We start from the raw sequence: 26453 nt of genomic DNA on the forward strand, positions 1-26453 counted from the left end.
TTCAATGTTTTTCGTGAAAATTTCTAAATACCTCTGAGATGTGAGAGTGTCATTATAAATGAATGGGCCGTAATTTCACCCATGAAGACACCTGCCACACATTAAACCCAAATCTTCTTTGCCTTCTCTGCTGCACAATGGAATGAGGATTTTATTGTTCCCAAGTATAAGAATTGTAACGGTTGAAAATACCGACACAGCTCACATAAGCTTCGTCTGTCCAAATACAATCTAACGAAAAATCATGCACTTGGTTGCAACTTTCTAGGAAACACTGGCAAAAAGCCATGCGGCATTCAAAATCTCCTAGTCTGAGTTGATGAACTCTTCGGGTCCTGTATGGCTTGAACTTGTGTTCCTTCAAAATCCTACTAACGTTAATTCCTGGTAGGACTGTTGATATTTTCAAATTTTGCGTTAACGTTCTGGGATTATTTTCAACAGCTTCTAAAACGAATATTTCTTCCACTCCTTATATTAGATTCATATAATTTTGGCCTTTTTTTTAAATTGACCACCATCAATTAGGTTGTGTCGCAATCTTGTGAACATGTATCTAAAAGGTTGTCTTCTCTCTGGATACCTCTCATGATACAAATTGCTTGCTGCTTCTGCATTTTCCCTGCTGCTTTCCTAGAAACACTTCAGGTATCCTAAAACTTCCATCTTCAATCGCTAGATTCTACATTGAAGACTCAGTCGCTATGAAAATTGAGTACCTACTGCAAAAAACAAAGTGATATTACTACCAACAGTGCATCAAGCTTGGTATCAACTGTAAAATTATTGCCAGAAGCATCCTGTTCACTGACCAAAAAAGGCGTTTCCGGCAATGTCAATTGTTAATTTGAAATTTTTATAACTATTAAAGAACAAGAATAAGAGTGCAACAAGTTTTGATAATGTTGTTTATTTATTGATCGATATGAATTGTAGCAGAAAAAAATTGAGGAACTCAGGAAGTGTTCTTATTGACAAGGCATGGTGGAAAATTTAAATAAAAAATATACATAGCGTATATGTGCACTAGTTGTAGATTTTCAGTAGAAACAAATAAAAAACATTAATGTTTAGGAGCATGCGGGCGCAGGAAAAACTCCTAGGTATGATTCTCACCCGCACTGTTTACAAACTAGCATCTAGGTGCGGACATTTTCCACCCTGTACCGTTTGAAAACGATCTAAGGAGGGAAGTCAATCAATTATTTACTAATTATGAATGCAATTCGAGTGAGCGGACAGTTCTTGTGGTTCGTTCGTTTTTTACATACAGGTTATTTCAAATTCGATCCTCACCATTGGGATCTCGGAAACTATGAGAGATGCGAATATAGTTAAATTGGGGCAAAGTTGCACATTTACCTGACGAACAATATGCCGTTGAGAAAGTTCTCAAATCAAGAGTATAACCGGAAATATACGGAAAAAACATAAATTTCGGAAAATAGATTTTTTTTCTGGCTTTATTTTTCAAAAGATTCGAAAATAAATTGCACTTCCACGTTGTCACTTTTTCCCTGATACAAAATGATGTTTTCAAGTTTGCTATCCGACGTTTCGTCTTCCGGACACCATCATCAACTTTATTTTTTCTTATAGGCGCTACATTGGACTATTTCTGTTTTGAATAGAACCAGATTTTACCTTTTCAATGATGTATCATAAGTTATCATTCTTTTTCGAAAAATTGGAGATATTGAAAAAAATAATTCTTATCATAATCTATTGAATCTATTGGAGCCTTTGGAGACACCCTACATTTTATTTTATGAGAGAGAGGACATTGGCAGATCAAGATCTTCAGACGATGTGGTGCTGCAGGTTTTTCCGGGTTTTCCTGCAGCTGAAAAAGCAAATGCGCCACTGGAATCAATGAAGTCGCCCCGGAGCGCCAATTAATTTTTTTTGTTGTTTTTAGTTTTATCGTTTTTTTACAATAGGCTTTGACTTTGATGTTTCTAAATTTGACTTTCCATTTGTTACACTCGATGACATTTTGTTATTGTACAAGTCATTGAATTTTTGGCGAAAAACGGCTTTCACGAATGAAGAAAAAAGAGAAATGATGCAAATTTATTACACATACGATAGAAAGACCACCCTTAAAAGGTTTTTATTAGAACATAATTTTTATATCATAGATGAGTTTCTCAATCTTCCCTAATTTTATTTCTCTATCACATTAATTTAATAAAGCTGGTGGTGAATGAAGTTGATATGGTTTGTCCATCATTGTATGCATATGACAATCTTTCGTGTATGTTTGGTTTAATTTTACTTCAAGTATTATATTTTATGTATGTTCAAAATGCTATTTGACCTATCCTATAACTTTGTACCTAAGTTCTACAGAATTGATAAAGTGATTTGATTTGATTTGTCCTTTTCAATAAAAATTAATAATTTGCAGATAAACATGAACCCTGGAAAATGTAATTTGGACAGATGAAAGCACTTTTACGAATTGTGGGATATTCAACCGAAATAACGAACACATTTGGAGCATAAACAACCCCGGGCAGTTCCAAGATACTCGACCTCAAGTGCGATTTAGTAATAACGTGTGGGCAGGAATTCACAGAGATAGAATTTTGGGTCCTCATTTATTTGACGAAATTCTGAATGGAGAAACCTATCACCAGTTTTTAATGTCGATTTTTGACGACTATTTGGATGATCTACATTTGGCTATCTATAACATCTGGTTTCAACATGATGGTGCTCCACCGCACACTACCAGACGAGTTTCTAAATACCAGACTGAAAGGTTTGGTGATAAATGGATAGGGAATAATGGGCCGGTGAGGTGGCCAGCAAGGTCTCTAGACTTAAATGTTATGGATATATTCTCATGGGGTACACTGAAAAATAGAGTTTATGGACAGAGGGAATATCAAAATATTGAGGACCTTCAAACCAGCATTGTTAGAGAGTTCGTAAGATTGAGGAGGAGGAAAATTAATCCAATCGTGCAGTGAACAATATTCGAAGAAGGGCCCAGTTGTATCATCATGAACATGGCCAGTATTTTGCTGTGATTCACTTTTGTCATTACATTTCAGTTAATTATTGTTATTTGTTCAAAGTTCTATTTTCATTGAAAAGGACACGATGTCAACTTTGCTTCATACACACCCTATTTATCAAATTTTGATAGAACTTTTCAAATGGACCAAACTCGGTGAGATTTTGATCCAATAACTTGAACATAGTTCGATTTGGTTGTTGTATTTGTAATAAATTTGTAGGTATCATATCTCTTTTTTCTTCACTCGTGAAAGCCATTTTTCGACAAAAATTCAATGACTTGTACAATAACAAAAATGTCATTGAGTGTAACAAATTGAAAGTCAAATTTGAAAACATCAAAGTCAAAGCCTATATCAAAAGAATACATTTTTTTCAATATCTCCAATTTTTCGAAAAAGAATGATGATTCATGATACACCATTGAAAAAGTAAAATCTGCTTCTATTCAAAACATAAAGAATTCAATGTAGCGCGTATAAGAAAAAATATAGTTGATGATGGTGGCCGGAAGGCGAAACATCGGATAGCAGAAAAAATAAAAACCATTAACCAAAATTTATGTTTTTTCTGGATATCTCCAGATATACTAGGATTTTCAGAACTTTCTCAACGGCATATTGTTAGTCAGAGGTAAATGTGCAACTTTGCCCCAATTTAACCATCTTCCTATCTCTCATAGTTTCCGAGATCCCAATGGTGAAGATGGAATTTGAAACATCCTGTATTAATAAAATAGGTCAATTTGAATTATCCCACGCGACGAGGAATTAAGAAATCTTTTGAAGAAGTTAGGTTAGGTTAGGTTAAATATTGAGCAGTAATGTAACCACTACTGCAGGCTAGTCAGAGCTCATTTCTTTTATGTTAAAACGGAAATGGTTGTGAATGTTATAAGCATGACTATTTTTTATATCTCTGAGAACTAAAAATAAAAAATATGTGAATGAAACTTTGAAAATCTTAAAAACACCAGGACTGAAATATTCGGATGAGCCATATAAAAAAGGCAATATAAAAAAATGTGACATTACTTTCTTTAAATAAGAGGTCACCGGAGAACGGTCTACCTTCACCTAAGATTTTTTCTGTAAATTATCCAGACATCTCATTTTCTTTAACAAATAGGACAGCTATCCTTATTGACTATCCAGACATCTCAAGTGGGTATCCTCAATACCTTCCCAACCTATAATACCATAAGAGAATTTCGATTCAACCAAACCATAATATACTGTAGTCATAGAGGGAATTTCGAGCCATTGTTTCAATAGTTTGAAGCAAAACAAAAATATTCGTAATTTTTGTGTTAGAGGTATAATACATGTCAATCCCATTACATGTGTCGATAGATCATTAAGCCAAGGAATTTGATTTGAGGTTCTTTCTGGAATTGATAAGTTTTGATAGATAATCAATAATAAACCTATGTTCGGTAGTTTATTGGCGTGAGAGGTAAATGGTTATTTTGTTTTTCTACGTTTGAGGTCAATTTGTTATATTGAAACCATTTCATGATGTTTTTAAAATCTTCCTGATTTCATCATGTCTCCGCATTATAAAAGGTTGCTGTGTTGTCTGCAAAACTGAGAATGTTTTCTTCGTAATGCATTTTTAATAAAGTATTAGTAGTTGTTTACAGCTGATTCTCGGCCTCCCCCCACCACTATGACGTATTAATTGCTTTTTTTATTGGTTGTTGTTTGGTGAAGTTTTTTTGTTGTGCAGTGAAGTCAAGGCATTGTGACCTTGAAGTGTCTGGTGCATGGATCGTTCAGATTTTTTTTTTCATATGAGATTTTGTGTGTTTATGTGTGTGTGTAGGAGAATGCACGGTACAGGGTTTCATCATGTGCTTGTTTGTCTATGTACAAACATACGTCTGCATACTTCGAAGATCCTCCAAGTAATAAATGCTCCATCGGTGTTAGGGCACCAAGTTAGTAGTGGAGTGACGTCACAGCAATAACCGTTCAACGGCTAGAGAGCGACATGTTCACTCCACGACGTGTGGCAGAGTAATGCGTATTCATCGGTCTGCCCTCACCTCTCCTGAAGCGATGAAGGTTCGCTCTAGCCCCGCTATCGATGGTGACACAACGGCAGCCGAGGACTGTTTGCCTAGCGTCTACCCTCTCCGAGACCGCAACGACCACTGCTTGCTCGTACCGGCAACTGTTATCGCATCAAGTTGGGAGATGGGCTTGGCTGTGACGTCAGGCATCTCTAGTGGATAGCAACTAGCAATGTGAATCTTTCACGGTTTCATGGTGGGGGTGACTCACACTGTTTAATATAAAAGAAATGCCTGGCACACTATGAAATCAGTAGACGAATATATCTGCAGCAGTTAGCAATTGGTAGAGTGTTATTCAGTTCGTAATAGAAGGAAGACGGTGAGTGTATTTGTCTGTTGGAAATTGTTTATATTTTCATATATATTTTCATCATGTCCGTTTCAAAAGTAGACTTGAATAAAATTAATAATTTGATTGTACAGGAGGTTGAAATACTAGAGCAAAAGGCCTTATCATCATTGCCAATTGATGAAGTGTACATAATTAAAAATATGTCAACTTATTCTACACGATTTGGTAAATCAATTTTATTAACTTTGCAAGATGTGAGCAATGATAAATTATTTAAAACATGGCTACCAAAACGTATTTCGTTGCAATTCAGTGATGACGATATATCTTGTATCAACTCATCAGGTGGTAAATATACGATGATGTATTTAGGACAGAGCCAACAAAGTTTTGCTGGCATGAAAACGCGATCTCTAGTCAAATTCAATATGATTGAATAATAGTAATAATTTATAGTGAATTTCTTTAGGTCATAGCTTACAAAGTTTTTTTTTGGTGTGAAAACGATAACTCTAGTCAAATTCAATATGATTGAATAATAATAGTAATTATAATGAATTTCTTATTGTTTTATTAATATTCATATATTAGATGATAATTATATGGAAATATAAACATTACTAACTTAGTTGAATACACTCACTTTGTAACTACAAGTAAAATGGGAATGTGAGTATTATATCACTGAAAAATTGGAGGTTGCTTATTGTTTTTTTTTTGTTCGATTTCAGTTCCACCATTTAAAGATGTGGATGCAGTACGCAAGTCAAGATTGGGTCGATATTGTAGATCTCAAATCATCGGTTCAACATTTGTCGTCTAAATTGAAGGTGTTGGGTGATGGAGCCGAACATGCAAGCGTTTATGATATGAGTGTATGCTATGATGAAAAACAAATCGAATTATGCCTTCGTGATGCTGAGAACTATTGGAGTGGTGCAGAAGTTTGCAACAAATTTTTGGATAATGAATTGGAATTGTGGCAACTTTGTGAGGTTATGATTGAACTGAACCTAAGAAGATTCCTGTATAGCCTCCAACCATACTTGCCAGAATGGATTATTCATCACTTTGAATTGAATGATGAAAATCGAGAGGAAATTGAAGATGGTCGCGAAAATGATGATTATGAGGAAGAAGTTATTTTAGATAGTCTGTATGTTCCTGTGAATCATAAATAATGTCAAATAAAAAACTTTGTATTATTTTCATGTTTTATTTATTTAAATCTGATGAAATACAATAGAAAATGATTACAAAACAATAAATATGATATAAAATACAATACATGATATAAGTCAGTTACAAATAAAAAAAAAAGATCATAAAACAGTACATGATAGAGTGAAAAAAAAAGTGTCAATATCTGCTATGAACTGAACCATCCAATGCATTGTATGTTAAAACTGTATCATGCAAAATTAATGCATATACTTTAGTGTTGTCTGGAAACTTGGTCTTCCTCGTCTCAAACTCAATCTTTATATCAATAGTTGATGATTTTGTTGCATTCGGTTGATGGGAACAATCGATGACGAATAGTGGATTCTCTCTAAATTGTCCAATGTCCATCAGAGGTTCACTCATATCTTTATCATAATAACTTCGCTGGAAACTCTCAAAAGCATAATAAGCAGGAGCATCAAGTTTTTTATCGAAATTCAAATTCCAACGCTCATATGGATAAACTTCAGAATTCAAGTATACTCGAATACTATTGATATCAGCAGTTGTGAATTTTGTAATATCTTGTGTTCTATCTTCAGATGTGGTAGTACTTTGGAATGCGATGATGACAAAACGAGGAGTTTCCAATGCGTTAGTTGTTTTGATGGCCCATATGTCTGAAGAAGTCCCACGTAATGATGGTAGTTCATAGAGGTCCCACATACGATACGCCAACTTGATTTTGGCATTCAGACCGCTTTTGTTTATTCTACTCAAAAGTTTGAGCTTGTGTTTATCATCTGGTACAATATGCCTTATTTTCCATTCGATTTTATTTATTTCCAAATCAGCATCAACCTCACCTATATATGAGTTTTTGAATGATCGAGCGATAATCAAAATCAATTCCTGTTTGGCATTCAAGATACTTTTGTTGTAATCTTCAGCAAAACCCATCAAATATTTCAGTGGTAGTTTTCCACTAAAAACATGACTGTTTGTATCCAAGATATCTTGCTTCAATTGTGAAAGTCCCCAACCAGATGTCAATAATGTGTTAGCATGAGATTGTCCAAATGATATCATGGTTTTCATTGTAGATGTTATCCCAGGTTTTCTAACAACAGCCACTTGTTCACCTCCCATTTCATAACGAATTTCGTCAAAGAGAAATGCAATTGCATTATTCGAGAGATAGCATGTTTTCGCTACATCTTTGGGGGTGAATTTACCTTCTATGTAAATGAAGCTGTCGGCAATATCTAGTATAACATCTTGATTATTGATTGCAATTCTGATTTCATCCGAATTCCTGAATAGCGGTGATCCATAGGGCTTATATGTGTGCTCATGTAAACTTATGAGAGAATGATCGAGCACTGGTTCATTGAATATATTCAACTTTTCATTGTTTGTTTCGAGCACCATTGTTATTTTCTCACTTTCAATCCAATCGATTTCAAAAATTTAAGATCACTCACAGACAGAGCGTTATGTGCTAACTGTTTAGCATACACTTGTGGAATGAGCTTCTTTTTATGCACACCTTTCTTTTTGATAGTGCAACTCGTTTGGGATTGTTCAATGCGATTTTGTCTATTATAAATGAAACCCATAACAACAGTTATTCGATTTTCTTCAATTCCAAAATAATGAAAATCTCTTCTTCACTTCCAAAATCGATAAGGTTATTTTTTTCATCCAAAATACGCACTGTAATGTTGTGAATCAATTGACGACCTTCTGGACTGACAGGCATATATATAATACTGTGTGGTTCTTTAGTGAGATTGTAGCCAGGTTCAACATCAATATCGAATGAGAAAAGAATGTGGGATTCTTCACCATTTATATATGAACCAGATATTATATTGCAATCTAAGCGGATAAGTCTCACAGTTGTAATGTTTATTGGTAATGATGATTCATGTATCTGATTTGGTGGAAATATTTCATGAGCGAACCCCATCATTTCTGCTATTGAATTTGGATGTGTCAGATCAATTTCATATTTGGATCGCATTTCACATTTGAATGTATTATTATTGGCGTGTAGATAGAAAATATCATCTGCAACGACATCATTTGGTTTTTTATCATGAAACAATCTGAACATGATATGTTTCTGTATGACGGCATTGATCTCTTCTATTTCATAAGCACCACATGGAATTTCAATTGTCAACTTTTGGGGTATCGATGAGTTGTCATTACTGATTCTAAAACTAACTAAGTTATTAGCTTCAGTTATATTATTGATTGTATTGCACCCATAGAATCCCAAAAGTCCTAATCCATAACGACTGTTCCTATCCAATTCAATTGGTGGAAAAAAATCCGCACTCAAGACACTTGTCCCGACAGCTTGTAGCTCGAACTTTCGTGACATGACTGATGAATATTTTGAAACACATTTCAATTTATTATTGTACACAGCAACAGCACATTTGAGACAATTTACACTTTTTGGAAGGTGTTGTATTGTAATAAGTATCATTTTTATTGATACCAATATTCACATCCTCTATATTACAAATACAACACATAGATTTCCGAGGTATAGGACCGTCATTAACATCCGATTCTGAATTTTGATCGTGGTGGTGGTGCTCATAACAATATCTATGTTTCATTATATCGATGTCATCTTGCAGATGCTTAGGCAACTTTTCCCAAACATATGCAATCTCATGTGCAACACATGCAAGTATCACTTCCTTAGGCATATTTGCAAGCATCACTTTATCCATTTTTTTCAAGGTACCATATTTTGAAAACATTCTAAGTGAAAACCCCATTCCCTTGATAGCCTCCCGATCCAGTTTTGGTGTTGAATCCATTTTTATTTGGAAAATTATTTAGAGAGAAACTGCAAGCACAAGTGACCACAGAGAACTGTATTAAATTTCTGTTGTCGATCATAGTTATATTTGATTTTTACATTCGAACATTTTCGAAAGAATCGAGTCAATTCCAATGGTGGGGGTAGATCTCCAAAACTATCGAAATATGTGACTTCTTTCCCACATTTTTTATATGCCACCCAATGTGTTCCTGGTCCACTTATTCCATCTAAATTAACAATAGCTGTCTCGTTTTGTTTTGGACCTGAAGATGGTAATCTATCACGCATAAAAACACCACGAAAATGTGGAATTTTCATTTTTTGTGCATAATAACTGAGATCGAGATCAGTAAGAGGCCTCTGAGGTAGGGGTTCAATTAGTTTTTTGTTTTGTTTGTGGCTTTGTATGGTTTTAAATATAGTCCTAAACCTTTACGGTATGGTTTGAGATATATTCCACTTCCGCGTTTGCCTAATGCTACAGCCTCCATGGTTTTATTGTGACGATTGGCTTCCATTAAAGCCGCTCTGCTGGCTTTTGCCGAATTCACGGCCTTGGTAATACCAGCAGCAGCTCCCGCCAAACTTCCTAGTGCGGATAGTCCAGCAAAAATTGGTATCAATGGTAAAAGTCCACCGATCTTGGGAACAGGAATTATGCGTGGTGTGCGGATTTTCTTCTTTCCACCGGCAGCTTTAAGGTATTTACGTGCCGCCTGCAATGCCACAGTGATAGCTTTTTTGCTATTATTCGTCACAAATTGATTCCCACCAGCTTTCTTCAATACATTTCGCACTTTATGGACTATCCCAGCACCAAATGCAACTTTTTTAATTTTATTTTTCTTCGTTTGTTTCCTCTTACATTTTTTCTTATTGGTACTACAACCCATGCCCATATGTCTTTTCGCTTTCATAATGTTGTTGACAAGTAATGCAGCTGCTCTTTCCCCAATACTCGCGTCCTTCGATTTAACCCTATCCCAAGCGCTGTATTCAAGTTCTTTGTCGGCTAAATGTCTTGCTGCAAGATCGGATGGATGCTTAGAATATTGAATATCGTGTTTTTTGCATTCAATATCTAATTTATTGATTCCAGGGTCGTTACGAGCTAAACGTTGTTTCAATTTTGTACCCGGTCCACAGTATTGATAACCTCCGGTAGATGTAATTCGAAAGGAAGTTTGTTTATTAAATCATTAACAAAACCACAACCTCTTTTAATTTTACGATCACTTTCAATACGTCCGTATCGTTTGATGGTACACATTGAAATGAATAAGCTAATAACATTTATATAGTCTCCAACCACGGCACGATGCGCATTGTAAAACAGAAAGAAAAGTTTGCTGTAGATAATCTAGATGAGAAATTTGGTTGTGGATTGAATGGACAAAGGGTATTCAGACATGGTCCACTACTTCCATCATCAGTTCGAGGACTCATTATAGGACCTTCAAATTGTGGAAAGACGAATGCAATGATATCACTATTAACACATCCACAAGGACTGAGATTTAGAAATGTGTATCTCTATTCGAAATCACTCAATCAACCTAAATATCAGTACTTGCGAAGTGTTTTGGAACCTATAAAAGGATTAGGTTTTTATACATTCAGCAATAATGCAGAAATAGTGGAACCCTCCGACGCTAAGCCTAATTCTGTTTTCATTTTCGATGATGTGATATGTGAAAAGCAAGATATTATTAGATCATATTTCTGTATGGGACGTCATAAGGATGTTGATTGTTTTTATCTAGCACAGACATATTCACGGGTACCCAAACAGTTAGTGCGTGACAATACCAATTTCATTATAATGTTCAAACAAGATGAGACGAATTTACATCACATTTATTCAGATCATGTTTCACCCGATGTAACATTCAAACAATTCCAATTGATGTGTGTTAAATGCTGGGAGGACCAATATGGATTTCTAGTCATTGATAAGGATAGAAAAATAGATGAAGGTAGATATCGCAAAGGATTCGATAGTTTTATATACCCATGATCTTGTTTTTGGAACTTATTCGATCACTGAATATTGTAGTGGTCACTTCACCAACGAATTAAGCTTTAATTCAAAAAAAAGGGCATTATGAATACAAAAAAAGATCCTGAAAATAAAAACAATGAAATAAATTTGAAACGTCAACTAGTAGAGACAACAGAAGCTGTCAGGCAGAAATTCAACTCTATCAAGAATGATAATATTGAAAATCGTACGACACTTGAAAGATTGTATGAGCCCATAATGAAACCATTGAATGTTTTATCATCAAACGCTACTTCTAAATCACCAGTGTTATCACCAAATCATGGAACTGTTCAATCTACTTCAAATTATCCCATGAGTACTCCAATAGGAAGAAAACAATCTTTTGGTAGTGTATCATCTGTGAATAGTGACACGAGCACACTTCAAGACGATATGAGAACAACTCTATTCGAAACACCATCATCGTCCCACATCGATTCCTCGGATCCTGACATCTCACCTGTTATGAATGAAAGTGGTGAAGATGTTTTGATGAAACATTTGAATAATATAAAATCTAGAAATCCAGCATATGATGGAACATTTGGCGTACGTATGGATCCAATTACACAAAAGCTGAAAATGGGAAGTCTAGTGGTAAATTTCAAAGATGGAAACATTTCATTTTGGGATGCTAATAAAGTGAAAAAATATGAATGCGCAGGTAGTCCAGAATTGTATGATATGATTTTTTTGAAGAATCCACAAGATGTTGATAATGAAGAAACTCGTCAAGTATATTCCAAAATATTGAAAATAACGAATGCTCCATATAAACAATATCATCTGAAGAATGGTTTTAAAAATACAAATTCTAAAAAATTTCGTGAAGTTATCAAACCTCTATTAGACTCACGACAATATCCAATAAGAAGTAGAAGTAAAATTGGTGGAGCACTCAAACGAGTGAAAATGGAGAAAATATATAATTCTAAACCTGTGAATTATGTGTACTGGAATTCACCGAAAGAGTTAGTTGCTCGCCTACGACTATTGGTAGCTTCAAAGTCAGCCGGACATACCGGACATGATAATGAAATAATTTCAATAATTGAAGAATTACGTGAAGAAGGTATAATATATTAACATATTCACATGTAATGATCACTGTCACATCATCATTCAATGCAGTAACATTATCACCTTTTCTCTTTAATCATATTGAAATAGAATGACTAATGAAATAAGTGATGTCAAACGACAAGTTGTTAATGAATTACATAAACCTGCAAGACGTAATTTTCGTAGAAGAATAACCACCATCAAAGGTTTTGCAGATCTATGGCAAATAGATTTAGCTGAACTGCAACCTTATGCAAAAAGTAATGAAGGATACCGATATATACTTGTAGTGATAGATTGTTACTCCAAATATCTGTGGACTGTAGCAGTTAAAGATAAAACAGGTAGTACAGTAACTAATGCAATGAAACATGTACTGAAAGAAGCCAAATACTCCCCCAAACACATACAAAGCGATCAAGGGAAAGAATTTTTCAATAAAAGCTTCTCATCTCTCATGCGAGAATATAATATCAATCATTATTCAACATTTAGCACAAAGAAGGCAGCTATAGCAGAAAGAGTGATTCGTACAATAAAGGCATGGCTCTACAAGGAATTTTCGATGAGAGGTCACCACAAATGGCTTGATATTCTTCCAATTATAACTAGTAGATATAATAATAAAGTTCATCGTACAATAGGTATGGCACCCATCAATGTTGATTCAACAACAAAATTAAAATTCAAGGGTATCAATGGAATTGGAGGAAGACAAAGTAAACCCAAATTCCAATTAAATGATATTGTACGTATAAGTAAATACAAACATATTTTTGAAAAGTCTTACACTGCGAATTTTACCACGGAGCTATTCAAGATTGTTAAAATTAATAAAACCATCCCAACGACTTATAATCTTGAAGATATGAATGAACAGCCGATTAGAGGATGTTTTTACGAAGAAGAGTTATTACGAACCGAGAATCCTGACGTATATCTGATTGAGAAGGTGTTGAAGAGAAGAAAAAATAAAGTATATGTAAAGTGGTTAGGCCTTCCTAGCGAACAAAATTCTTGGATTGATGAATCAAATATGGTTTAAATGTATATAATAGTGACTTTTATGAATAAAGTAATATTAAAGTTCATTATTGTTTTCATTTCAATTATAAGTATGTGAACTGAAAAATATTGCAGCGGTAAACATTGCCCCAGCCATTCGCAATGTTCTGTGTATACCAAACCAAATTAATTGTATACTCCATTCCCGCTTATATTTTTCAACTCACGATATTGAAAACACATTATCATTCCCAAAACTAATCGCCGTCACTTTGAAATGCAGTATCCAACTCTTTTTGCCAATTATCTCTCACTGATAATGCTGTCTCATAAAGCTTAGTCGACTCCTCAAGCTCAGCCTGAGCTTGCATTCTCGAACGTTGATGGAATTGCTTATCTTTACCAATTTTTGAACGGAGTTCATCAGCATCTTTAGACATTCTAGCCAATTCAACCTTCGCTAATGCAATCTTGGCATCTAATGCTTCAAGAGTTTCATTATTAGCATTAATAGCTCGCTCACTCTTTTCAAGTTCAGCAATAGTCATCTGTGCCTTTACAAGACGGCATTTTGCTTTCCTTTTCATTTCCCCAAACCGATGGAGGGGGCTGAAAGAAGATAGCGGTTCAGCTTTCAAATCACTCTTCATTTCTTTAGGAGTACCTTTTGGCTTCCTCTTCGATCTGTCACTTTTCGTTGCGGGTTTTTTCTGTCGCACAACACTTTTGGATTCTTTCTTTTCTTTAAAGTCAGTGACAATCGATGAAGATGCCTTAGTAACCTTCCTCTTGATTGTTCTAGATTTCTTATCAACACCAAGAGGAAGGGTAGATGAAGAGTGTTTGAGTGATGATAATTGCGAAACGATCGGATTTTCAATAATAATTTGCTCATTTGGTTCTGGCACATCTGCAAAGTTAACGAAGTCGTTAATATCAAAATCATTTATCGAATCTTGACTCGATAAATGTAATACTGGAATATTTTCAAAATCAGTCTGATCGATATCAACAAGTGGTGAACCATCTTCAGCAATCAATAGCGGCATAGAGCTCATGATTATTAAGGTCTGAGGAATGATATGTGATAGCAATAGAATGTGGATAGGAAAGGTGATGATGTTACTGAGACCTCACCATTTATAGAAGAAAATAAACTAGCGCATGCGCTCTTTCATCAACTGGCACATGCGCTCTCTCACTAAACTATTCACGCATGTAACAATCTTTGTCATTTAAGAGGAAAACTTTGTGTTGCATGCATGTATTTTTAAATGTTAGAAAATAATACAAATAAATTCAAAATATATATATTTATTAATAATAGAGGACAATAACGATAATAAAAAATGAAAAATGTTAATATGTCTCTGTGGATGTGGAACGTTCTTTGACTCTATTCCTCAATAGTTGTTGCTCGTGCGTCAAACACCAACATTGAAAAAAATGGATTCTCCTATTGGGGTAGAGTTGACCAACCTTCTCACACAGATCCCAAGTACTTCTACATGCATTGCATACATGATTCCAACAATTCATGGAATATGTATCACAACGCAAACAACGTTGCAGTGGAGTTGGAACGGCAGCACAGGTACCACAAATATTTCTACAGATACCTATATTGTTAAATATTATAGGTTCGGAACACTTCAGACACTGTAACTGTTGTTGACGATAATCCGATTTTGTTCGCTTCGGTGGATGAGAAGGAGGCGATAGTTGAATCCGCAACACGCAATCACTACACATACCAGTACATGGATTGATTGAATCCTTAGGTCTACTTATTTGACAAAAGTAGCACACAATAGCCCCTGCAATCATCATTGGGTAGACACACACTTTTGGTTTTTCATTCCACTCTTTTGGAAACGGCATTTTACTAATTCGATTAGAAATATTAAGAGATGACTTACAGAAACTCTGAATGCTCTCTCCTATACCTACGATCTCTATTTATACGAATCAACATCATGTGGAAGTATAGTGGGATAACTTCTCCTACTATTCCACTCTAAACGAGTCAAGTGGGAGTCGCATCACCTCCTATATAAGTTGACTTGCAAACCTAGAGTTCATTCATTCACTCTCTACAACTGTGAGCAAACAACAACAAGATGAATTCTGCAAAAATAAATGCTGCATTAAATAGAATAGCTGCTGTTGATGAAAACAATTGGATAGACGAATCAGATGATGAGGATGTCAATGTTCCGCTAGAGGAAGTGATAGTTGAAGCAGAAGATGTTGGAGTCGATGAAGATGAGATAGACGAAGTTGAAAACGAGGCCAACCAAAGCGACGAAGATGATGACGTGATGGAGTTTGAGAGGGTCATGGATGAAGAAGGAGATGATGAAGGGATAGAAGCTGACACAACTGAAGGTGATGGTGCTATGAGGATCGGTATGCGAACACTCAATGTCAGTGAGACACTGGAAGATCCCTTGGATTTGTATTGTGCATTGGATGCATACGTATTGATCAGCACAATAGATGGAGAGAACAAAAAACTATGTTGGTGCTGCTTTCGGTTTTATTCGCATAGAAACAATAATGGAGGGTGGTATGCCCATGTCAACACCCACAACACTGTCTCAATTATGGAAATGGGACAGAATTGGTGTGAAGCTTGCGAGAGGCCACTAACAAACTTCACCCGAGTATCTACATGTATTATATGTAATAATGTCCAACCTGTGGCACAATAACCGTGGACCTACTGGTCAAAAAAAAAACAACAGCCCTTTTCAGGGCTACATTATTCACACAAACAGTAGTTAGTTGTATTAGTATTCATAGATTATGTGACAAATGAATACTTTGACTAATAAAAGTCTAAGTTGGAAATTTGTTAGTCTTTGAATATCTATACATTATATGACAAATAAATTACTACTTTGACTGAAAAGTCGAAATTTGGAATTTGATAGTCATTGAATATCTATGCATATGATGAGTACTACTTTAAATGAAAGTTGAAGTTGGCATTTGTCAATCATTCATATGCATATAATGATGAATACTTTCACATACATATATTTCGTTTGAGATTATAATGTTAACATAATGTTAACAATGGTATGAATCTGTTTCTGTTTGAAAGTATAATGGTAGCTCTGAAAAGAGCTATTTTTTTATTGTTTCAGTCTTTAATTGTAGCCCTGAAAAGGGCTGTTATTTTTTTATTAATCCATGCAATGATATGGACTAACGCTCCTCATCATCAGAAACAATAATTATGGTATCGTCATCTGAATCAGATGATATACTAATGATATCATCCTCATAGTAGTCATCTGAATCAGATGATATACTCATGATGTCGTCGTTGTCATAATCAGCTGAATCAGATGATATACTAATCACATCATCCGCATTATTATCGTCAACAGCATCTATGTCGTCCTGAATACCTTGTTCCACTCGTTCTGCGAAATCATCAGGAAGATCATAGATTCGCTGCAGAAATTGAGCGAAGGTTGTACTCAAATGATCAGACGTTGAATCTATTTCATGTACTTGGATGGGTCCTGTACTCGACATTGTGGAAGAATGATATAGAACTGGGATTGTTGCTATATTTATATTGGAAGAAATGAAATGGAGGGGGTGAAATGTAGAACAGTGTTTGAGATTCGAAAACATCAAGAATGAAACTCTGAGCGATTATTAGGAGAAATTCTAGTGATTATTATGGAAAAAAAACTAATAAGAGGGAGAGGAAGGGAGGAAGACACTGCCCCAGCCTCGCAGTGCCTCGTGTACACCAACCAAAAAGTGTGTACTCCGTGGAAGGAAAGGAAAGGAAATGATGGACGAGTAGATGATTATATGTCATCATCGGAATTGAGGACATCATCATCGATTAGGATTGGGGATGGCGGAGGACTATCCTCGATGAGGATAGGGGATGGTGGAGGACGTCTAACGTCAAGCTCGTCATCAGCATCATCACCAGAGTCGTCGTCGTCATCATCATCGTCGTCGCTACTCATTGGGACAATGTCATCATAAGCAGGGTCCCACCATCCGTCAGGATCTGGATATTCCGAGTCATCCAAGTGTCCTTCGTCACTGCCAGTGACATGTTGAACTTGCATCCTGATGTCGTGATCCCGGTATTCGTATGGCGGACTGTGGGGTTCCGTGGTGGAAGAGACTACCTGTACCTGGCTGTTATCCCAGTAATTGAAGTTGTACCCCTGATCCGGGCAGCTATAGGGTTCGGAGGTTGAATCGGGTTCCATCTCGATGCTAGCTGATCAACTGAATGTTTCATCAGATGATTTCTACTTTTATACTTTCGAGAGGGAGTGGGAGAGGAGTGGAACATTGAGTAGGGGTAAATTGTAGTGTGACATAAGACATATTCAATGAGTAGGGGTAAATTGCAAAGTGACATAAGACATATTCAATGAAAGAGATACTTGAATGGATAAAATACAAATGAAATATACTTGTCGATTTCACTATGAAACATGTCTATTTTTTATTTTTTAAATTTTCTTCACATGAAATTATTTACAAGTGATTAGAGGACACAAAAATTGATGTGAGGTATTTGTCTAGAAGAACTTGGAATTGAAATGAAAAAAATAATAATAATAATAAGAGGAAGTGAAGAAAAATGCTCCAACCATCGCATTGTTCAATGTGTACCAAACCAAAAAACAGTGTACACCCTTTATTTCACTTCCTTTTCCTTTATTCAATATAAACTTAACAAATATAAACTTAAAACTACCATAATTAAATACTCCTAACTAACCTAAAACTAATCTTACATTTACACTTCATCTACAAAAAGAGTGTCCATAACTGTCACTATTTTTTTGTACAGCTTTATCGAAGAGGTCTCTGCTTTACACCTTTCCTGCAGAGATGCATAATTCCGATCTATTTCGGCCATTTCCTTTTGGATTTCCCTCCGTCGGTTATCCATTTCAGCCATTTGTCGCTTCATGGTAACCAACGCGGCCTCGCTAGATCGGGCAGCTCGTTCTGCTTTCTTGCATCTCTGCAGAAAAACACTCATCTTTTCACTAACCTCTCCGATAGGCTGTGGCACCAACACCTCAGGATCCGCCGGTGTCGCTGGCAGCGGTGGTAGTCGCGTCACCAACGGCGACAATATCACCAACTCCGGAGAAGGACTCCTCGGAATTTCCACTGCTGCTGGTGCTGCTGCTGGTGTGGAGGCCCTCTTACGAGAGGTCGAAAAACTACCTGCATAAGGATTAGTCCTATTGCAAGTAGCTCGGTACTTTGAAATAGGACCAACCTTTGCTGCAGGTCGTTGGCAAACCTTCTTCACAGCCCTGACTTCCTCCTCCTCCTCGAATAAGTCAGGGCTAGAAGATCTGCACCTAACTCGCGAACGCGAAGTGGTTGGCTGGTCAACCGTCACCGCTCTCGAAGATGCTGCCTCCTCCTGGTCAGCGGACACCGGCAGAATAGACGCCACAGCATTATTCACCTCCTGTGTATTGGTTGCCATTCTGAAAAAGAAGAAATAATACAAAGTTAGTTGATATAAAAAATAACATTCCTAATTTACTTACTCAAATATCAAGTTGGTCGTTGGAACGTACTGCCTTGTTGTGGAGTGGACTGCTCTCGATGAGATGACTTCTCGAACTGAATGTTGTGGAGTGCTCTCCGGAGGGTATCGATTTCGATGCGTGAGCGGTGGGAAAATGGTGGGAGCGCACATGCGCGATGAGGGTAGGGGTGTACATGCGCAAATGTTGGGAGTCGGGGGGCGGGGCTTCGGGGAGGGGAGGGGCGGGGCTTCGGAAAGGGGGCGGGGCTTCGGAAAGGGGCGGGGTATCCGAAAAGTTGGTGGCGACGGGGGGGGGGGGGGGCGTGGCCCTAACGGGCCCCGCCCACTGCCTGGGCTCCGCCCAGGTGGGTGGGGCCTCCGGCCCCAGGTAGGCGGGACATCTGGAGAGACATCTACGCCCTCTTCGCGCGCGCGTTCGTAACATAATATGCAACCGAACACCTAACCTAACGTATTAACGTATTAACGTAACCTAACCTAGTACGCTAACCTACCGCTATGCAACCGAACACCTAACCTATCGTATGTATTAACGTAACCTAACCTGGTACTCTAACCTACCGCTATGCAACCGAACACCTAACCTAACCTAACCTAACCTAACCTAACCTAACCTAACCTACAGTAACTATTAACCTAACCTAACGAGGGAATACTAACCTAACACCTAACCTAACGTAAGTATGCAGCTAACCTAACGTAGCTATTAACCTAACCTAACGAGGGAATACATTCACCATGTTGGTTCCATTAATACATCATCAGTTGGTTTTGGTTTTGGTTGTATTATTCTATGATTTGGATTAATGTTCAGTCCTGGATATCCCAGTCCACCTGATGATGATGGCCTGACTTTATAGTTTCTCTCCAAAACTTCTTTATGGTTTTTCTCCAATACTTCAACTCTCTGTTCCAGTACATCATACTTTTTCATTGTAGTCCCTGTTATGTTTGACATAGCATCAAATTTTTTATTTGTAGACGCTGTTATGTCAGACATTTTTATGTCTACATCACTTGTAAGTTTGTCAAATTTACGAGTGAAAGTTATCCGAGCCTCTGCAATTTTATCGTCAAATGCTTGCCGGGCGTCCCGAGCAATATTGCCTATTGTGGATTGTATTGCAGCTTGTAGGGCTAGAAGTATAACTTCCTTTGCTCCATTAATTTCCCCCTCAAGATATGATACAGTTACACAATCACTCTTGTCAATTGGTTCACTTGTATTTTTCAATATTTTCCTTTGCATGTCATAATGACCATCTTTTGTTAATTTAAAACCATTCCCAGGAGGACCTCGAATGACATTACCACCCCATTTTCTTTTTCTACCAAACTTATCGATTGTTTTAGACATTGTGCACTCTACGATGATTCTCTTCAAACTGATATTTCTATCATTTACATTATACTATTTATTGCAGTAATTGATTAGGGAAATAGAAATAATACAAATAAAATTTTAATCATTTTATATTCATTACAGTAATACATATACATACATACATAATATATTAATATCACATTACTTCTATCATATATTATTAATTATAAATGGCTACATAAATATCAATATTGAATTTTCCGGTTTTGAAGATATTGAATGATATTTCAATCATTGATCTCGGCAGATAATAAATTAATCAATTGATCCAATGGAGTCTCCTGAGATTGTGATTGTTGAATAATATTACTTATCCAACGAATGTTCTCATTTGGATCGTTTTCATAAAATTCAATATCATTATGACCCCAAGGAAGAGTGTGGGTAGTATTCGGAATGATAAATCGTTTATCATCGTGATATGATAATGCAACTTTATTTTTTAATTCAGTATACATATCATGTAACACGCTTCTAAATGAATTCATCTTTCTGAATATCATACCACCTTGTTCGACGATTTTTTGATAATCTTCGCATGTCAATTCATTCTTTATTACAGATCGTTTAACCCCTTTGGCTTTCTTAAATTCACCATCAACAGATTTCACATAATATGCTTTAGCACCTGTACCATAAAAACTCATGATTGGATCATTTGGAAATTCATCTTTGAAGTTACCCAAGACTGAACTTGTTACTGGAATATTGAATTGGTTAACTATACTGTAATTGGATGTATCAAATCTACTTATGTTAGTTTTTATGAATTCATAAAAATTTTCTGTGTTTACTTTAAGAATGAGCGAGTCGGTATCTGTGTAAAGTAAAGAGACATTTTCATCAAAGTGTTGTTTGATGCATCCATAGAAAAAGTCATACATGACTGTTTTAGATAATTCTAATATGGAAAATCCCAAATATAATGGTTTATCGTAATGAACCTTCACTCTACCCAATTGAATGGCAACGAAATTATCAGTGAAAATTGAACAATTTTTGAAATTTGGTTTGGCTATGAGAGTGCTGGCACCTATATTTTTCTTTATATTTTCCCAATGTGTAACGAGTCTAACATCAATTCGATTATCTACATTCTCCATTGTCTTTCCATACACCGCATTATTCATTAGTTTATAGAAATCTTTAACAGATTTGTTGTTAGACCTATTACGCATTTCAGTATTAAGATCTATATAGGGTTTCATCCAGCATGATTGTTTGAATTTCAATACTCTATGTGTATTCATTACAATCAATCCATTTTTGACAGCTTGCTGTAGATTCCTATAATGAACAATATATTTTCTTTTATCATTCAAATTTGGAATTAATTTGGGAATTTTCGATTGTGTACGAGGTGGTATTATTTTTTCGACTAAAAATGGAAGGTCAGAATGTTTATCATGCAACTCTTGTGGATAATGAATGTCCACTTCAAATACATACCCATACGGACTATCAGTACTCACATCCATCACATCGAGATTAAGAATTTCATTTGGTGTCAACCATGTAAATTCACTTGTTGGTAGAGGTTGTGACATACTGTGACCGTATAGATTTGTTGCATCTAAATATGTAATGAATGTGGAAGGTTCGTTGGGATTATAATTGGGTAAAAATCTATTATTTGCTATATGTTTCCTCTCGCTACATTGACTAATTCCACCTCGTATACCTTTTTGAAAAAAGTGAATCATATCAATGTCAGTTAGTAATTCCAATTCAACATTAGTGAACTTCAACATGGCATCCCATGATAATCCAGGTGCAGTGTAATATTGTGCCGGATCTAAGTTATATATCTCTAAACTTGTGGTGCGGAAGTTTTCAAAAATATCACATAGTAGCAATACATCCGACTTCAAATACAAATCAGAGTATTCCCCCAAATTCTGACACTCGAATAAATTCCAAACTTTTCTAGCCCTATCATAATCAGTTTCCGATATATGTTCACAATTGAGTGTGTCATAAAACTGATTTTTTGTCGGAAGTAATGGATAATTCAATTTGTCAATGTCATCAACAAAACTATATGGAAATACACCTTTCTGTCTCATCAAATTGAATTTCTCAATTTGTGGGAAATGTTTGTGCATCTCCAAACATTGATCGGAGGTCAAGTTTGCACCCAACTTCTCCAACGAATTAGTCATAAATTTATAACTATCGATAAATCTCATTTTGAGATAATTCTTCCTAACCACACCATCTTTATCGGTATAGCTGTGTGTAAAGAGATGCTTCGTGAAAGATATATATTTCTCTTTAGTTTGCGGGATAACATCAACTTTCTCTTTATTCCTATACAATTCTTTTATGAATAAATGACAATCATAACCACTTAAATTATGAAAAATGATAGGTATGAAGTTTGGTATTTTGAAATTTAAATTACATTTCGGGTGAGCGGCATGTGATCTTTTCTTTCCTGTGACATGACAATGATCTCTTACTTTGACGTCACCATCAGTAAATGCTTTATTACATATACCACAAGTTCTGGCTGCAACAAACTGTTCTTCTTCTTCGACAGTTTGTGTATCCATTGGTTTAGGGTTTCTGAGATGATTTTCATGTATCTCTTTCAAATCATCTTCAATGCTACTCACAAATTTCTGAGCTGCATCTACACCCCTATATGTAACAAATTTTGTCAAATCATCATTATATGAACACTTTATCAAATAAGCAAATGAATATGGGGCATGTTTGAATGTTTTAATCGTGTATGAACTTCCAGGATTTGGCTCATTCACATGAATCGGTTTAAGCACTGATTCAAAATCAGCATACACTACAAATGGCACCCTCATTTGCCTCTCAAAGTTTTCAAACATTAGTTTATTTTCCGCAACCATTCTACCATATTTATTGATCTTTAAATTAGTAGTTGGTGTTGTGGTACTAATGTGATTACAATCATACATATTATGACGTAAAAGCAATCTCTCATCAGAAAAATATATCAAACATCCGTCACAAAAATATTTTTTCTGTCTATGAGCTGATAGTTGATTAGAAACTAATCTTGAAAGATCTTTGATCCAACAATAGTGACCATTACCGGAGTCATCAGTTATAAACAACAAATTGACATGTCTCCGGAGTCTTCTCTGTGAGTATCGCAATGGACCAATCACTTCATACTTCATTTTACCCTTCTCAAATGTACTCTCTAAACCGTAAACATTAATTGAAATATCATTCCTATCTTCGAATATTTCGATACTCTTATTATTAACTTTAACCGGAAAATCCATACCTGTGACATCTAAAACAGTGGAAAAATGTGGATATGACGTAAGTTCGGACACTCGACTATCTGCAGGATATAATGCTGATGTTATAGCCCAGGCAAAACAATATTGATCTTCATTACGAACATTCACAACAGCTTTCTTCCATTGAATACATTGAGGCAGCTTCACATATGAACGTCCTTCCAGTGGACTGTATTTATTAATGTTGACCTCGAGAAACAATATTTTTTCACAAGTCCAACCTGAATTATAAAAAAAAAAATTACTATTCAATCTTATTGAAATTTTTAAAAAATAAATACCTGAGTCACGATCCTGGAACTCAGTCGTTTGAGCCACAATTACATCACGGAATCCATCAAAAACAGCATTCAAATCTGAAGATTGGTCCACTATTTTATTTTGGGAATTAAATGACTTCGTGTCCCTCGAATCATCAGTCTGAAGAATATAATTCCCAAAAACTTCCATATTCACCTTGATGCTTTTATGGATCCTGATGGCTGATTCCAGTAATTCAATGACCTTCTGCCTAATCTTATTGAAAAATGACATGTAGTCACTGGTTACAATCGAACTCTCCACCCTGTATGTAGCAATGCGGCAATTGAATGCATTCGTTATAATTTGAACACCGTCAGACAATTGAACACATGCATTATTTTTATGACTCATGGTTCTTCGGTGAGAATTCACTTGGCTCATAGGAATTGTCACATTACAACAATTGCACGTATACATAGGTGTTGCATTATCCACTCTCACCCGTTTCACTGCAGGCCCTCCTTGGCAACTCTGGAGCTGATGCCGACGAAGATTATCACTACGAGTGAAAGATTTACCACAGTCACAGGAATACATTTTATATAATAGTTCTCACTAACTCACTTGATGTAAACTGACATAGCCAACACTCGTACGCTTCTTAAATACACTCTGATAGGACCCGTCAAGACGTCATAGCCAACCCCACTTCTCAACTACATGCGCCAAGATTACCTCCCAACTGAATGCGATAACAGATGTCGATATACGAGCAAGCAGTGGTCGTTGCGGTCTCGGAGAGGGTAGACGCTAGGCAAACAGTCCTCGGCTGCCGTTGTGTCACCATCGATAGCGGGGCTAGAGCGAACCTTCATCGCTTCAGGAGAGGTGAGGGCAGACCGATGAATACGCATTACTCTGCCACACGTCGTGGAGTGAACATGTCGCTCTCTAGCCGTTGAACGGTTATTGCTGTGACGTCACTCCACTACTAACTTGGTGCCCTAACACCGATGGAGCATTTATTACTTGGAGGATCTTCGAAGTATGCAGACGTATGTTTGTACATAGACAAACAAGCACATGATGAAACCCTGTACCGTGCATTCTCCTACACACACACATAAACACACAAAATCTCATATGAAAAAAAAAATCTGAACGATCCATGCACCAGACACTTCAAGGTCACAATGCCTTGACTTCACTGCACAACAAAAAAACTTCACCAAACAACAACCAATAAAAAAAGCAATTAATACGTCATAGTGGTGGGGGGAGGCCGAGAATCAGCTGTAAACAACTACTAGTATTCATATAGATTTATATAGATAATATAGATAATTAATTTTTCATTGATGTCAGTTATTTGTCTTACCATTATTCAAATAGGAATTAAGCAGTTCATATGCTCTGCCCCGTGTGTCGATGTTTTCTACTTTCTCGAGGAGTCTTTTAAGGTAAAAAGTACCTATCGAACGCTTTTGATAGGTCAACAGAGATACATAATGCAGGTTTTGATAAATCTAACGATTTGCAAATTTCTGATGAAGTGAATATAGCATCCTCTGTCGACCTCCCCTCTTCGAATCCGTACTGCTGTTCTGACAGAATGTTGAATTTTTTAAAGAATCCAGCTAATCTTATTTTAATATTTTTTTCAAAAATTTCTGCTATATCAGAAATTAATGAAATTGGTCTCTAATTATATAGCAATCTCAAGTCTACCTCCATTTTTGTATTCTGGTTTCATGACACCAATTTTTAAGATATCAAGAAAAATTCAGTTTTCTGAATTCTAAATTTAAGTGCCTCCCCAATAATGTATACTATTCCCGTTGCTTAACTGTCAGATCATGCGATGTAGATGTTCGTTCCTTTGAACTTCTTTGTGTTATTTAATATTGACTTCTTTCTCAAGAACGTTGTGAACTCAACCTTTAATGGTGGGTTATTTACTTTTCCAAGAGGATAGAAATTGTTAATGTCAGTTTCCAGAACATTAACATCAAATAAATTTTTAGTTTTTGTGTTATTTGATCTAGTGTTAAGTCCTCTCTTTGTTCCCAAGCCAAAAATTATAATGTTGTTTTTTAGATTTTATTTCCAATTTCTCATTTGTATTCATTAAATGAAGGCTTTATTTTTCTAACTGGAGAAGTTTTCTGTTCAGATCTTCAATTTTTAATGAGATTTGTACTTCTACCGCTTCGATGATCAATTTTGATTCGTGTTTAGTTCCTCCGAAATTATTTCATTAGTAATGAACATTTTTATCAGTCACAATTACTCCTTATCAGAACGCCACTGGTGCAAAGGGAATAGATAATATATTGTAGAAATATTTGTTCATTTAAACTTTTTTGTCTATAGCATTTCTTTAGACCTCCCTGATCGGTTTTTTCCAGAGGATATTTCACGGATAATATCGGTTTTTGTAAAAACATT

General features: G+C 35.9%; 1 protein-coding gene across 1 annotated transcript; it reads right to left on the minus strand.

Moving 5' to 3' along the window:
* Window positions 1-20514: 20514 nt before the first annotated feature.
* Window positions 20515-25307, minus strand: LOC141480172 (uncharacterized). The gene is made up of 2 exons (XM_074170049.1): window positions 24044-25307; window positions 20515-23983 (listed from the first exon to the last, which is right to left on the minus strand). The coding sequence occupies exons 1-2, from the start codon at window positions 24600-24602 to the stop codon at window positions 20700-20702; spliced, it is 3843 nt and encodes a 1280-aa protein (XP_074026150.1). The 5' UTR covers window positions 24603-25307; the 3' UTR covers window positions 20515-20699.
* Between the last annotated feature and the right edge of the window lie 1146 nt (window positions 25308-26453).

Source organism: Leptinotarsa decemlineata, unplaced genomic scaffold (genome assembly GCF_025532065.1).
Source record: "Leptinotarsa decemlineata unplaced genomic scaffold, Ldec_3_MD MMD2_P_RNA_scaffold_6, whole genome shotgun sequence".
Lineage (NCBI taxonomy): Eukaryota > Metazoa > Arthropoda > Insecta > Coleoptera > Chrysomelidae > Leptinotarsa > Leptinotarsa decemlineata.